This window comes from Erpetoichthys calabaricus, chromosome 15 (assembly GCF_900747795.2).
Source record: "Erpetoichthys calabaricus chromosome 15, fErpCal1.3, whole genome shotgun sequence".
NCBI lineage: Eukaryota > Metazoa > Chordata > Cladistia > Polypteriformes > Polypteridae > Erpetoichthys > Erpetoichthys calabaricus.
In genome coordinates, this window is record NC_041408.2 from 2,112,932 (window position 1) to 2,129,060 (window position 16,129).

A 16,129-nucleotide genomic window follows, 5' to 3' on the forward strand; every position below is an offset into this window, starting at 1 on the left:
TTTTTTGTCCATACACTGTAATAGAGGAGGCGGAGTCACGTATCGCGTCATCACGCCTCCTACGTAATCACGTGAACTAAAAACAAGGAAGACATTTACAGCACGAGTCACACGCGGGAACGAAGGTAAATGACGTTAATTTTTGACTGTCTTTTAATACTGTGTAAGCATACATATTAACACATGTGCAATTAAACGTGTGCATTTACGGGGTGATTTCTCAGGCTTAAAAGCTCACCTTTTATCAAACGCGGGAACAAAGGTAACTGACGTTGTTCACTGTCTTTTAATACTGTGTAACCATACATATTAACACATGTCCAATTAAACGTGTGCATTTACGGGGTGATTTCTCAGGCTTAAAAGCTCGCCTTTTACTAAAAAGGTAAATGCAAAACTATTTTCAATCAGTTTATTGAAACGCTCCCGTTAAGGATTGCAATAACATATTCGCGAGATAAAAGAACGAAGTAGGGGGAAATGGAGGAAGACCCGCAAACAGCGAAGAGCAAAAAATTAATTAAACAATTGAGAACGGAGCGAGTTAAGCATACAAGCATGTTCATAAGGGAAACAAAGCACGGTGTAAAACGTAAGTTTAAATTAAGTTTATAGAAACGCTCCCGCTGCGGATTGCAATAACATATTCGCGAGATTAAAGTTTAATGAGAAGACACGAGGTATAAACGAACCACACGCCGTGGCGCAACGTTAGGGGCAACAGTTTCAACCATTCTATGATCTGCTTCTCGCAACTGAAAGACGGCACATGGCGGATGTTAGCCGACTTGCTGACCGCAACGTTAGGGGCTTCAACTATGGCGCTGACGCCACATCTCAGTGCCAACACTTTGCACACTCTACTTAAAAGACACGCCCTCCTCACTGGACAGTTAAAAACACCAATCAAACTAAGGATGACATCAAGTATTACCCAATCAAAAGTAGGAAAGGAGGCATCTTCATAAAATACGTGTCGGATGATTTGCATGAGACGCTGCTTTAAAAAAAAAAATGATAAAAAAAATACGGGATAAATCCCGTCCAGTATTGATTCAAAACGGGACGCGCAATTTCATTCTCAAACGCGGCACAATTCCGTATTTTAAAGGACGGGTGGCAACCCTACAGTGGCAGGTAAGCACCCATACAATCACATTGTGATTCAGACTAGGAATGCAATGAATGTAATTACCCCGATCTACATACAAGGCGAAAGTCTTGCAACATTCAAAGATGATGGTTTGGGATAAGTACACCATACAACATAAAAGAGCTTATGAAGCCTTGAACCGAAAAAAGCAAGATCTCAGAGATCGTAAAAAAAAAAATAGGAGGTAATGTCGTTTTACTCGCTATAGATTTTAGTCAAACATTACCAGTTATTCCACGAGGGAGACCAGCAGATGAACTGAACGCGTGTTTAAAATCCATGCTTCTCCCACGCTCGGTTCTATGTCACGTGTTCTCGGGTTGGTGCACCAAAAAATGTATACATTTAAGCATGTAATGGGCAAAGAAAAAATTAGGTATACCCGAAGGCACTGCAGTAGTACTCAATGTAACTTTACTTCTTAAATGTTAATGTTTTACTGTTTAATAATTTATACACTTCTTATATGTTGTTCAAATTCTTTTATCAAAATACCACTGACAGCGCAATGCACGATAACATGGAGTGAATACACCATACGCATCCGCCCACGGCTGCCCTGCTGTGCGCAGATACGAGTTGATTCTACAATAAAATAAAATAAAGATAAAAAGAGTAAAACAATCATCACCCATAAAGCGTGTGTGTGTGTATATATGTGTATATATATATGTTGATATGTGGATGTGTATATGTATATATATATGTAGATATGTATATATATGTGTATATGTATATGTATATATATATGTTTATATATGTGTGTGTGTGTATTTTATATATATAAAACACAGCAACACTCATAACAATGACAACGCTGCGAAGCGCGGGTATTTTGCTATATAATATATGTGTATATGTATGTGTATATATATATATATATATATATATATATATATATATATATATATATGACAGCAACACTCATAACAATGACAACACAATTACATTGACAATCATGTTACGTTATTTTTAAAATGTTTCCTTTACTTTTTCATAACCTCTTTAACACACTACTTCTCCGCTGCGAAGCGCGGGTATTTTGCTAGTATATAATAAAATATAATATTTCAAAATCCCCGCGCTTTGCAGCGGCAAAGTACTGCTTTTAAATTTTTATTAAGAAGAAAAGAAAACCTTTTTAAACTGAGGGAAAATATACCAATAACAGTTTGTTAAGGATCTGTTTTTTTGTGAAGCTGTCTTTACACAGCTTCTCCGCTGTTTTATAAACGAACGCCATACAAGTCCGTACTTTCTGCTTGCTTCGCGGTTCTGTAGTGGTTTATTGTTCGTCTATTACGATTGTTTTTATAAATGAACGCCATATAAGGCCATCCTTTTTCCTTGCTCTGCCAAGGAAGCAGCCTTTTTATTTAATGCACTGGTTCTCCGTTGTTTCATTGTTCGTTTATTACGATTGTTATAGTTGTCTTTGTAGACCACGTTGTCAGTTGAGCACTCCGGTTGGAATATGACCAAGCCGTGGAAGCTTACTGTTGAGAATGCAACGTTTATACCTCGTGTCTTCTCATTAAACTTGTATCTCGCGAATATGGTATTGCAAACGACAGGGGGAGCGTTTCTATAAACTTAATTTAAACTTATGGTTTACATATGCGTCACTCGCTCGCTTCTTATTGTTTCGCTGCCTTCTCAATTGTTCAGTCAGTTCATGTGAGCCGCTCTCTTGTGTGATGTTGCGATGTCCACGGCTTTATTTAATGTTACCTAAGACCCAGCACTTAAAAGTTTCTTGCTACAGCAATTTTAACTCTGTTTCAAAGTGATCCAAAGTCTCGTTTATACCTTGTGTCTTCTCATTAAACTTGTATCTCGCGAATATGGTATTGCAAACGGCAGGGTGAGCGTTTCTATAAACTTAATTTAAACTTACGGTTTACATATGCGTCACTCGCTCGCTGCTTATTGTTTCGCTGCCTTCTCAATTGTGTAATGAATGTTTTCTTCAGCGCTCTTTGTGGCTGTTCCTTGTTTTCAGTTCACGTGATTACGTAGGAGGTGTGATGACGCGATACGCGACTCCGCCTCCCACGGCCATCGAGCTGCTCTCCATTACAGTATATGGACAAAAAAGAGGTTCCAGTTATGACCATTACGTGTACAATTTCGAAATGAAACCTGCCTAACTTTTGTAAGTAAGCTGTAAGGAACGAGCCTGCCAAATTTCAGCCTTCCACCTACACTGGAAGTTGGAGAAGCAGTGATGAGTGAGTGAGTGAGTGCTTGCTTTGCCTTTTATTAGTATAGATATATGTATGTATATATATATGTATATATATACTGTATATACACCGTATATAAAAAAAGAAATGTGAGACCACATCTGACGCCAACAATCACTGTGCAGTAGTACAGGGTAGTATTGACGATTCTAACAGCTTTAGGTTGCTGTGCGTTTACTGAGCTTTGAGTTTCACCACTACGCATTTCACTTTCACAGAAGACTAGCCTGAATGTGAACTCGGGGCCTCCGCGTCAGTAAGCCATAGCTTCTCTGGATAAGATATAAGACTCTGTTTGCGCAGGTAAGCTACTGGGTCTATAACTATAATCAGGAGGCAATCACAGTACTCACTTGGCCCTGTACTTTGGGTCCCACCCCTCTGTTTCCTCAGAGCCAGCTGTCAAGCCCGAGACCACCACAAAAATGGAGCTAAAACTTGTTCTGCTGGATTGCACATCAGCCTTTCAGCTGCTGAGCTAATTGACAGCTCCCTTTGGCACAGTGGCAAAGAAGGCTTCTGTGTTATCTAAAAGTCCCGAGTTCATATCCTGCTGCTGCGGTCTCCCAGAGGGAATGGCTCAGCTGACTTGGGAGGATCAAGCACAATGGAGGCGAAGAGAGCCGTCCACTTAGAAGCTGAAGCCTGACAAAGTTCTCCTGTTGCTGAACAGGATAAGCTACAGAATGCTAACGTGGATGCCCCTGGTTTGCATAACAATATGAAATCAAGGAGGGGTGACACCCTGTGTATGGTGATATGCAACTTGGAACAACAGAAAATTGCCAGGAGAGAGAGAAGGCAGCAAATGGACGACTTGATTCAAACAGTAGGGTCCTGGCTAACTTTCTATTGGAAAAGTAGCCACACGGTTAGCTGGTGTAAGGCAAGCTAATTCTTCATCCATTTTGCTTAGAATAACGTAACATCTTGTACTCTGGGCGGTGCTTTGACTTCTTCATGGTAAGACTGGGTAAAGGCCCAGTTTTTGCTGCTAACAAAAGAAGCCCAATTAGTGTAGAAAGTTCAGTCATGCTAAACCAGTCTAACACCTTGAAGGTTCTAATCACTTTTGCATAAAAAGCTTGAAGAACATGACCAGTTAAGGGAGAATATAGAAATGAGAACTTTATAGGTACATCTCTGCCGTTCAGGCCTCCTATGTCCTCTCGGAGAGTAAAGTTTAATGCGGCTTGTAAGAAGCAGCAGTGACTTGCTTCATTAACCCCCTGCCTGAAGCAAAGGTCACAAATCTTTGTGGTACTGGTATAGTATATTTTCCTAGATTGAGATATCACCAAAATGAACCCGTATTTTAAGACTAATCCCTAATGTTGACAAGAGAACTTAAGTGCCAAAGAAACTGACAAGACTTGAGGCACGTGTGTCAAGGTCCAGGCCTGGAGGGCCATTCAGTCACGTTCTTAATTAGAGACCAATAACTGCTGGTAGCTGAAGAGACTTTCAGTATTTTAAGTAATTTCCTTTTAAGACTCGGGCCTCTTAATTGTTTATTTTTTTCTTAACTAGCGGTAAGGCAAAGCTGAAATTTTGTAGCACACGAACACTGACCAGTTAAATTCGGGTCCTCATGCTGCTTCAATTAAAACTCGTAACTGGCAGTTTCTGACCTGACTCAGAAATCGTAAAGAAAACATAACTGAAACTCGAGATTGGTATCTAAAGCCCGGGAATGTCTGACGTCAATCCAAAATGGCAGTGTACACCATGAAGAGCAAGTACAGTACCACTTTATAGGTTTATTAGAAGCATTTATTTTAAGCAACTTGCCTCAATCCAAAATACTGAATATTGAAAAGGTAAATGTTAACATTACCAGAACAAACGGTAATGGACTAACCAATGATAGCTTGATAATGAGTTACTGTTTGTACATCGTGGTTACTTGATGCAGTTTTTTTTTTTATTCTAGATTTTAAGCAGAAAGTATTATTTATCATTGCCAAGAGCATAAAAGTCATTTCTAGACATGACAACATGCTATTTGCACTTTTCTTGCTGCTCATTTTCTTCCTAGATCCAGACTATACAACACTTAGTGTTTGTTGCTGTCATGGGGGCATCACTTGGGTAGTGCAGAGGGTTCAAATGACACAGTTATGACTTCCCAGTTCCACTCTGTGCTAAATGCAGCACCAAATTATAACCAGTTTCTTCATTAGAAATCAATTCTTGTTGTTAATGCTCTTTAAAGGTTCCTTTTGAATCGAAGACCCATAGTCTTCCTCCATAGACCACCCTGCTCCCTTTTCCTGATGATCAGTCCTACCCATTGACAGCTCATTTATTGGCTACCATCTGCTTCAAGGGCTATCAAAATTGTGGAGTAGGGTCTGAGAGATAAAAAAATGAAGAAAAAGTGAGTGAAAACTTGGCAAGTGAGCCTCCTGGTTATGCATATCTGATCTGTTTAACTCACCACTGCAGTTTCACAAATGACCAATGAAAAACCCAGAACGTCTGAATGGGTGTGGATTAATGGCCACTGAACATGGAGAGAGGCAGGTCTTCAATGCAGAAGCATTTTAAATGCCCTCCTGTTGAGTTTGAGGATGTTTTTCAGAACTGGCTTATTTAAGGAGTTGTGTTGCTATATCACAACCCAACCAGAGTTCATGTATCAACTGGGGGGACTCGCAGTGTGGGATTTGCATATTCTCCCAGTGTCCATTTGGGTTTCCTTCCTCAGTCCAAAGCCATGCAAGTTAGGTGGACTGGTGATGCTAAATGGGGCCGAGTGGGAGTGTGTTCACCCTGGGATGAACTGGTGTCCCAGCCACTGATTGTTCCTGCCTTGTGTCTGGTGCTTGCTAAGAGACTCCACTTTGCACCTGAGCCTGCTGAGGATAGGTGGGTTTGGAAGATGGAGGAATAGCTGAACTGAATGGCTGGAGCATACAAGTGGACAGCTGAGGGATGGACGAGTAATCAGATTGTTTCATGGATGCTTTGATACTGCTTGCTGGTGTTCAGCGTTGGTGTCCGTGGACTCTTGTGGTACCTGTAACTTTAATTTTCATCCTCCTTAAAACCATGAGATTTTCTTGTCCACAACTCCAAATTTTCTTAATTATTTTTTCATAATTTTGTCCAGAACTCCAAAAATAGTGGCCTATTAATAAAAAGTGATCATATCCTCAACTAAGATGCATAAAACACTTTAGTATTGTAAAGAAAAGGTGTGTGATATGTTTACACTTAATACTAAAACAAATTGATAGTTGGAGGTTTTGGATTAACAAGCAAAGCATCTGATTACCAATCGATTAAATGGGGTTACAAAGTGTACATCTCTACCATACCAGTGGGCACAATTCCTCTGAATTTCAAAGTAAATGGGATGTGGACGTTAACACTGGTCAGTTTTCAGCTGCTGTCTTCCCTTTTCATTCAGTAAGTGTCTTTTTAACATTCTTACCGTTTAACTTCCAGTCGAGTCTCCTAAATACAAAGGCTTAGGCTAATCAAGTTCAGAGTTCACTACACAATGTCAGGACCCACCGCGAACACTGCAGGGCTCTCACATTTACTTTATAAAGCAAAAGCCTTTACTGGCGACCTAAGCAAAAAGTGCAAGGAAAAGAATTTTATTCAAAACCTCTTTATTAAAACACACCATGCCAGATAAAAAACACATTACTAGCAGTGCATAGCTTCGGGTCATTCAAAGACATAAGAACAATAGTTTTTAAAAGAGGTGCCTCTGTAAAAGGTCTGCATTATCATTGTATAAAAAATGCACATAATTATAAAAACGTCTAAAGCACATCATAAAATTCTAAGACAACTTGAGGACAGACCTTAGGCCAGGTGTGTACAGAAATGAATCATCTTAGATGTATAATAAATTCTTCAGATTGTAAGAATATGTATTTATCTTAGGGGGATGTGTTACTATAGAAATGCATACATGCGTGTAGCATGTGTGTTATCACGCCACACCGTATACACAATTTGGTTTTCCATTTTAAAACGTGTACACTTTGACACCTGGAATCAGGCCTGCTCTCAGAGTCTGAATACACCTGGAATTTGGTTCTCTTTATTGCAGGTGAACAGATACTCATTTAAAGCATTGGTTTATCGAAACACATCAAGGTTTGTTGTCAAATACATGACAGTAAAGCAACTCAAATCATTCCTCACTGAAAAGCAGCAAATGGTCAAGCGGATATGGCGCAGAACAATAATGAACATCTTTAATTGAGAGCGGTTAAGCAACTTCACATGATTTGAAATCTGCTTATGCCACATCTGGTACTGAGCACACTAATGAACACTGAACAAAATGTCACTGAACCAACTGTACTTACCTTTGGTAATTAGATTTAAAAATCATGGATAACTACTGAAGTATCGAACTTTTCTTTCTAGAATGTAACATGAAATTTCCCAAAACACTTGGAGATTTTCTGAACTTTCTTTCCAAGATCCTAGCAATCCTGATACACTCCCAAGTGTGGCTTCCCTTTTAAAACTATTACATTAGCACACAATGATTTGCATTTCTGAACACATGACAAGTGTTTACATGGTTTGGCATGGCTTGCATCTCAACTGCTCTAAAGGCAAAGACCAAAAGTCACCTAAAACAGAGAAGATGAACTACTTGGCAGTGAGAAACACCAGCAGGGGGCCACACTGTGCACATACAGCAGGCATGTTAGTGTTACAATACCACAGATCACGTCAATACGGTGCCAGTGGCGCTCACAGTCCTTTATACAGCACAGCTGCACCAGGAACATGCCAACACTGTTTAAGAGTAGTTCTCACTCACATCTCATACATTATTGGAAGAAAAAATAATAAAATCATTGTCCTTTTTCATAAAAAATGTAACTAGACCTCACCAAAAAACCTCAACACCATGCACTGAATCTGATTAAGGACTTGAGCAGTTAATAGAAAACGTCTTGAGGTTTGATCGTTTAAAAAAAAAAAAGTCTAAAAATACAAAATTGCATTTTCCTTTTAAACATTTAAAAATCTGCACCCACGACCACACCTCCTACCCCACCCGATCATCAAAACACCTTCATGATCTTTGTAACACCCAGTGCTTACGACTGCCCTCACCATCCGAGACTGGTAAAAGAAATGGTAGCCGTCTGCTGCACCTTTCCTTCCGTTGCATTACATTATCTTAGTCCTGGATTTTTAAGTGAATACTGAAAGACATTATACATGGATATGCACTCCATTTTAACGACGTGGCCCTGAAAATGAGGCTATTGCTAAATTGCCAGGAGGCTCGGCATTTCAAAAAGGCAACAAAGTGTCCTACCATAGCCTGTTCACACATCGTCTGCAATACAAAGTCTACTGTAACAACAGAGTGACATTTACTGCTGATCCGATTAATACATGGGATCAAGTTTGATGTAGTACTTCGGTCACATTTAAAACGACTCGAGAGACACGGCTGCGGCACCCGGAGTGCTGACGAATCTCAAATCAGCTGCCGTATTCTGGCAAATAAACTCAAATGGCCTGTCTCTTCAGAGTACTTACTGCAGACAAACTCTCCTAGTGTTCCCTTTATTTAGGCCAGGTATCCTGCTGTTTTGCTCATTATGACTGTTCTCCTGAGACAGCATGGAAAACACATCTACAGGGGAAAAGAAGAGGATTGAAAGGAGTGTGGGAGATAAAGTAGATTCTTTGACATGTTCTTATTCTGACCATATTGTGTCTTTTTTGTTAAGTGGTAAATTACACTAAAGGGTGCTTTTTAAAATCTGCCACTGCTAGGAAAGACACATTATAGAGAATAAAGGAGGTGTTGTGCTGTCTTTGTTACATTTAAAAAACCGGTTTTGCTCCAACTGCTTCTATAAAGTGGGGTTGAATAAGGCATTCAGTCCAGGGCTTGATGGGGACAATAGGCACTGTAGAAAGCGGACTAGTACAGTAACCAAAACAGACCATCAGTCCCACTCACAACTGCACAGGGCCTGCCTGACACGCATCTTATTGTGCACGAGCACACAATCCTCAGCAATTAGGCATTCAACCTAAATGTAAAGTGCAAGTATGAGCACCATCAGAGATTGCAGTTTCTGTCCATTTCTAGATCCGGATTTGGTAACCAACGTCATTCAAAGTGCTGAGTTCTGCAGGCTTCTTGTCCAACATCGCAGGCCTGAAACATGATAAATAAATACATTAAATACAATTCTGTACAGTTTAATACAGACACCAAAGCAGCCATCAACATAAGTATTACACAAAAAAATAAGGTCAATGGAACGAGTACAGCAGACTAACAAGTCCTTGTGTTATTGCTTCCATTATTAAGCCAATTGTCTCAGATTTTGCACGTTTTTATAAAAATAAACTGCAGTACAAAATATAAAATAATTTTAACATGCATACAAACAAGTGTTTACTAAAAACCACACAGGCCTTGTATCCACTCTGTAGACCAAGAGGTACAGTAGGTGCATTGTGCTGCCGACGCTCCTCGGAGAGAAATGTTCTTATGCCAGACTCCCAAAAATGACCAAAACGCCCAGCACCTGCCTTTCTGTACAGCTGAAGAAGCTCGCTTTTCCAGCAAATGCTAAGCTGTCTAAAAATAAATACAGAATGGGTGGTTAGGCAAGGCAGAGATCACGTGGCCATCCCCTGAGCTGCAATTAAGGCAGCATTACAGGGATCCCTGCTGCATTCACCCATTAATTTGACTGTCAACAGAAGAGCGCTTCATCATACAAGCTGCCATGTTACCACTGTATACTGTCACAAAGCAAAGTGGCATCAAAACCTGCCGTTCTGCGGCTCTCCATTAACTAGTAATTAAGCTGGCATGCACAACGTTTAGCGCACAGCGGGCCGACTCCAATCTTGTACGCACACTTCTTCAGTGTGAAGCAGACCAACTGCAAGTACCTCTGGTGTGCAACCAGAAGACGAGACGAGCACTCGGCGACCTCAAGACTACGCAGTGCATGGCTGTCTGAACACATCCTACAGTACATTACTTGACCTTGGGCCTACGTACCCACGCTGTGTGGCCTACTGCACCAAAAAAGAGTCATGAGCAAACTGTGCGACTATCACGGGGTATTTAAAATGTCCAAAAGCCAAAGCCGAGCAAGAATGCCACCTTCACAAAGTGGGCATCTTAAACAGAAGATAGCACTGTGCTGCAAGTGATGAGTACTAAAAAGGGCTTGCTGCGACTTGATGCATGTTTTTTTGCTCTTTCCTTTTTAGTTATCAGTGATGCCAGTCATTTTGATTTTTATTTTGAGATAAGTGCACAATATGAAATGAGCAAATGTTACAAAACAAGTATGACTGAGCAGTGTGCTGAAGGCCAGTGAAAAAAAGTGAAACAAATATACTAAATAGACACAAGCTGAGGAAAACAACTGAATGGTCGCATGTGAATGAGGAAAAAGTGAAAAATGGCCGAGACCGACATCTACGTGTGAACAAACAAGAACTCAATTCAGTTTCCATTTCATTTGGTATTGTGCTTTTCATTGAATGCAGGAGCAGAAGGCCAAGAGCAGATCTCACAAGAACTGCTGTGAATATAATTTGAGGAGGATTGTTACTGTTTATAGTTCTTGTTGAGTTTATATGAGAATTTAACATACAGTAGGAAGAAAAGGTGCAAATGGAGTGACATTGGACGTTCAAGTGTGGTTTTACTTTGATGTTAAAATCCCACTGAGAAAACAAAATACGTATTAAACCATTGTTGTATGTTAAAACAGAAGTATTGCTACCTTTGTTTTATGGTTTGCCATTTTTCATCTCTTCAGTTTTATAGGCTTGTGGTTGAACAGCAGGCCAGTCACATGCACAGGGACGTCATGGGGTATGTAGCATTTGTATTTTAAGGTCTGCATTCAAGTTAATCACAATTTGTGTTGAATATTGCAGTTTGTGTGTGTGTACCTGATACATCCATTTGAATTTTATTGATTTGAGCTATTTGTTTTATTTATTATTATATTTTAAGTATGTTATGGAGGAGACTATTTAAGCCTCGTCTTTAGCCATGTAGAGGCTGTCGAAGAGAGCAGTAAATGTATTTTGCAGCACGTGAAATAAACCGGTTGAGTACAGGCCCAACATGTTGACTTAGGATTACTTTTGAGTTCTTGCCAAGCAAAAGCTCCAAACAGATCCTGATAACAAAAAGTTCACATCAAACCAGCCCAGCTTGAGATATTACAGAACAATGCTTTTCCTACTGAATTATATAGAATGGTGGAATTGGGATTCTTCCAGTCTTTGTACAAGTCAGGTGGTGTCAAACATCAAACCCAATTTTTCATAGCAAATTGTTATCACCGTCAGGGTGTTAGGAGTGATTTTAAATCCAAAGAGCGAGAGATGTATAAAACGTTTTCCTCCAAATCGGGGAAAGTGAGTTCATTCCAAAAACAATGTATGGCTTAGCAATGCAGATGTACAGTGCATCTGGAAAGTATTCACAGCGCATCACTTTCTCCACATTTTCTTATGTTACAGCCTTATTCCAAAATGGATTAAATTCATTTTTTCCTCAGAATTCTACACACAACACCCCATAATGACAACGTGAAAAAGTTTACTTGAGGTTTTTGCAAATTTATTAAAAATAAAAAAACTGAGAAATCCCATGTCCATAAGTATTCACAGCCTTTGCTCAATACTTTGTCGATGCCCCTTTGGCAGCAATTCCAGCCTCAAGTCTTGTTAAATACAATGCCACAAGCTTGAAACACCTATCCTTGGCCAGTTTCGCCCATTCCTCTTTGCAGCACCTCTCAAGCTCCATCAGGTTGGATGGGAAGCGTCGGTGCACAGCCATTTTAAGATCTCTCCAGAGATGTTCAATCAGATTCAAGTCTGGGCTCTGGCTGGGCCACTCAAGGACATTCACAGAGTTGTCCTGAAGCCACTCCTTTGATATCTTGGCTGTGTGCTTAGGGTCGTTGTCCTGCTGAAAGATGAACCGTCGCCCCAGTCTGAGGTCATGAGCACTCTGGAGCAGGTTTTCATCCAGGATGTCTCTGTACATTGCTGCAGTCATCTTTCCCTTTATCCTGACTAGTCTCCCAGTTCCCCACAGCATGATGCTGCCACCACCATGCTTCACTGTAGGGATGGTATTGGCCTGGTGATGAGCAGTGCCTGGTTTCCTCCAAAACGTGACGCCTGGCATTCACACCAAAGAGTTCAATCTTTGTCTCATCAGACCAGAGAATTTTCTTTCTCATGGTCTGAGAGTCCTTCAGGTGCCTTTTGGCAAACACCAGGTGGGCTGCCATGTGCCTTTTACTAAGGAGTGGCTTCCGTCTGGCCACTCTACCATACAGGCCTGATTGGTGGATTGCTGCAGAGATGGTTGTCCTTCTGGAAGGTTCTCCTCTCTCCACAGAGGACCTCTGGAGCTCTGACAGAGTGACCATCGAGTTCTTGGTCACCTCCCTGACTAAGGTCCTTCTCCCCCGATCGCTCAGTTTAGATGGCCGGCCAGCTCTAGGAAGAGTCCTGGTGGTTTTGAACTTCTTCCACTTACGGATGATGGAGGCCACTGTGCTCATTGGGACCTTCAAAGCAGCAGACATTTTTCTGTAACCTTCCCCAGATTTGTGCCTCGAGACAATCCTGTCTCGGAGGTCTACAGACAATTCCTTTGACTTCATGCTTGGTTTGTGCTCTGACATGAACTGTCAACTGTGGGACCTTCTATAGACAGGTGTGTGCCTTTCCAAATCATGTCCAGTCAACTGAATTTACCACAGGTGGACTCCAATGAAGCTGCAGAAACATCTCAAGGATGATCAGCGGAAACTGGAGGCACCTGAGCTCAATTTGGAGCTTCATGGCAAAGGCTGTGAATACTTATGGACATGTGCTTTATCAAGTTTTTTATTTTTAATAAATTTGCAAAAATCTCAAACTTTTTTCACGTTGTCATTATGAGGTGTTGTGTGTAGAATTCTGAGGAAAAAACTGAATTTAATCCATTTTGGAATAAGGCTGTGACATAACAAAATGTGGAAAAAGTGATGAAGCGCTGGGAATACTTTCCAGATGCACTGTAGGTTGGATCTTGTCAGAGTTCATTTTAATCAGTTTTACACAAGATGTGTGTGATTAAAAGAACAATTTTTTTTTTTTTTTTTAAATGTGGGTGTGTATGAGTTATTAGTTTTGTAACTATATTCAGTATATACCTACAAACTCTATTATATATATATATATATATATATATATATATACACACACACACACACACACACGAGGGGGGACCCAAAAATAACCGGAAATAAATAAATAACCTAACAACAACAAAATTCCGGTTATTTTTGGGTCCCCCCTCATATATATATACACACACATATAAAGGAATGTGCATCATATTGTGAATATTATTGCCATCGAGTCAAGTTGGGGAGCCTGCACTGGTACAGTACGTTGCCGCACCCACTACATGACGAAACAACTCGAGATCCCGGTTGGCAACCCCCCAGGCAGACACGCGATCCAGTCGCCACCCTCCGGAAATGACCCTCTATCTGCCACAGCCAGGTGTTACGTGGGCGACCCCTTGGCCTGGTCCAGCCACTTGAGTCCCCAATAATGAGGATCTTATGAGCTGGATCACCCTCGGGGAAACGCGCCACATTGCCATAGTGTCGTAACTGACGCTCCCTCACAATGCAGGTAATGTGCTTCATTCGGGACTCCATGAGCTAATTTGATACAAAGTCAAGCCAACGGTACCCAGGGATTTCCCAGAGAGACACAGTATCAAAGGAGTCCAGCCTTCGTTTCAGGTCACTGGATAGCGTCCATGTCTCGCAACATATAGCAAGACAGGAAGCACCAGGACTCTAAAGACGTGGACCTCCATCCTTTTGCATAGATATCGGGAGCGCCACACACCCCTTTATAGCGACCTCATAACACCCCATGCTCTCCCAATCCATCTACTGACTTCATAGGAAGAGTCACCAGAGACATGAATGTCACTGCAAGGGAGGTAAAGCTCTGGACCATTTTTATTATTGCCCTGATCATTCAAAATTTAAAGTGAACTGCATATTGTTCAGCCTTTTTAAAGAATAATCTTTAGTCTTTGAATTGAATACAAGGACTGAGTAACCCTCCAACAAAACGCACAGTGTCAAGAAAGGAGTGTGGCAAAGCGAGCCTGCTATCTGATCGTGTCAACTGCAGTGGCAGCTGCTTGCTAATGCGCTTCCCAAATTAGAGTTTGAGCTCAGGTCTGCCCTGGCAGCTGCTAAGGTCCTCTAGCCTCTCAGATTCAGAAAGTTGTGTCAGTGCTTTATAGGATGTGCACGGCAGCTTGCTTGGCTAAATACGACCATCTGGTAAGGCTCAGTGACCATTTTCAGTACAGACCAAGATTTCGGCCTAGCAGATCTGTGTGAAGCCTACAGGTCAGTCAGTGTGGCATAGTGTATTGGAGAATAAAATGCCAAGGCTGTCGGTTCAGTTCTCACATCCGACTCACTACCTAAGCTCCAAATGTAAAAGTAATAGACAATTATATTATAGCCTAATTGTGTAGGCCATCAGACAAAATGTACACTAATAAATAGTCTTGATATAATACACTCAACCCACAGTAAAAATCATATTGCGATTTTGGCTTCATGATACGGGTGAAGAGAGGGGCGGAGCTGTCAACTGATCACCACCTGGTGGTGAGTTGGCTTCGATGGTGGGGGAGGATGCCGGTCAGGCCTGGTAGGCCCAAACGTGTTGTGAGGGTCTGCTGGGAACATCTGGCACAGCCCCCTGTCAGAAGTAGCTTCAACTCCCACCTCCGGCAGAACTTCGACCATGTCCCGAGGGAGGTGGGGGACATTGAGTCCGAATGGGCCATGTTCCGTGCATCTATTGTTGAGGCAGCTGACCGGAGCTGTGGCCGTAAGGTGGTCGGTGCCTGTCGTGGCGGCAATCCCCGAACCCGTTGGTGGACACCGGCGGTGAAGGATGCCGTCAAGCTGAAGAAGGAGGACCCTTTTGTCCTGTGGGACCCCGGAGGCAGCTGATAGGTACCGGCAGGCCAAGCGGAATGCGGCTTTGGTGGTTGCTGAGGCAAAAACTCAGGTGTGGGAGGAGTTTGGGGAGGCCATGGAGAACGACTTTCGGACGGCTTCGAGGAGATTCTGGTCCACCGTCCGGCGTCTCAGGAAGGGGAAGCAGTGCAGTGTCAACACTGTATATGGTGGGGATGGTGCGCTGCTGACCTCGACTCGGGACGTTGTGGGTCGGTGGGGGGAATACTTCGAAGACCTCCTCAATCCCATTAACATGCCTTCCAATGAGGAAGCAGAGCCTGGGGACTCGGAGGTGGGCTCCCCCATCTCTGGGACTGAGGTCACCGAGGTGGTCAAAAAACTCCTTGGTGGCAGGGCCCCGGGGGTGGATGAGATACGCCCGGAGTTCCTCAAGGCTCTGGATGTTGTAGGGCTGTCTTGGCTGACACGCCTCTGCAACATCGCATGGACATCAGGGACAGTGCCTCTGGATTGGCAGACCGGGGTGGTGGTCCCCCACTTTAAGAAGGGGGACCGGAGGGTGTGTTCCAACTACAGAGGGATCACACTCCTCAGCCTCCCTGGAAAAGTCTATTCAGGGGTTCTGGAGAGGAGGGTCCGTCGGATAGTCGAGCCTCGGATTCAGGAGGAACAGTGTGGTTTTCGTCCTGGTCGCGGAACAGTGG

The 16,129-nt window shown here is 42.1% G+C and overlaps 1 protein-coding gene across 2 annotated transcripts in view; it reads right to left on the reverse strand.

Moving 5' to 3' along the window:
* Positions 1-7,005: 7,005 nt before the first annotated feature.
* Positions 7,006-16,129, reverse strand: part of vash2 (vasohibin 2) — a 41,715-nt gene continuing 32,591 nt past the window's right edge. For both annotated transcript variants that reach the window (XM_028820907.2, XM_028820906.2), the window contains one exon: positions 7,006-9,565. In XM_028820907.2, the coding sequence (XP_028676740.2) occupies positions 9,493-9,565 (73 nt within the window). In that variant the 3' untranslated portion in view covers positions 7,006-9,492. The remainder of the gene's footprint in view (positions 9,566-16,129) is intronic.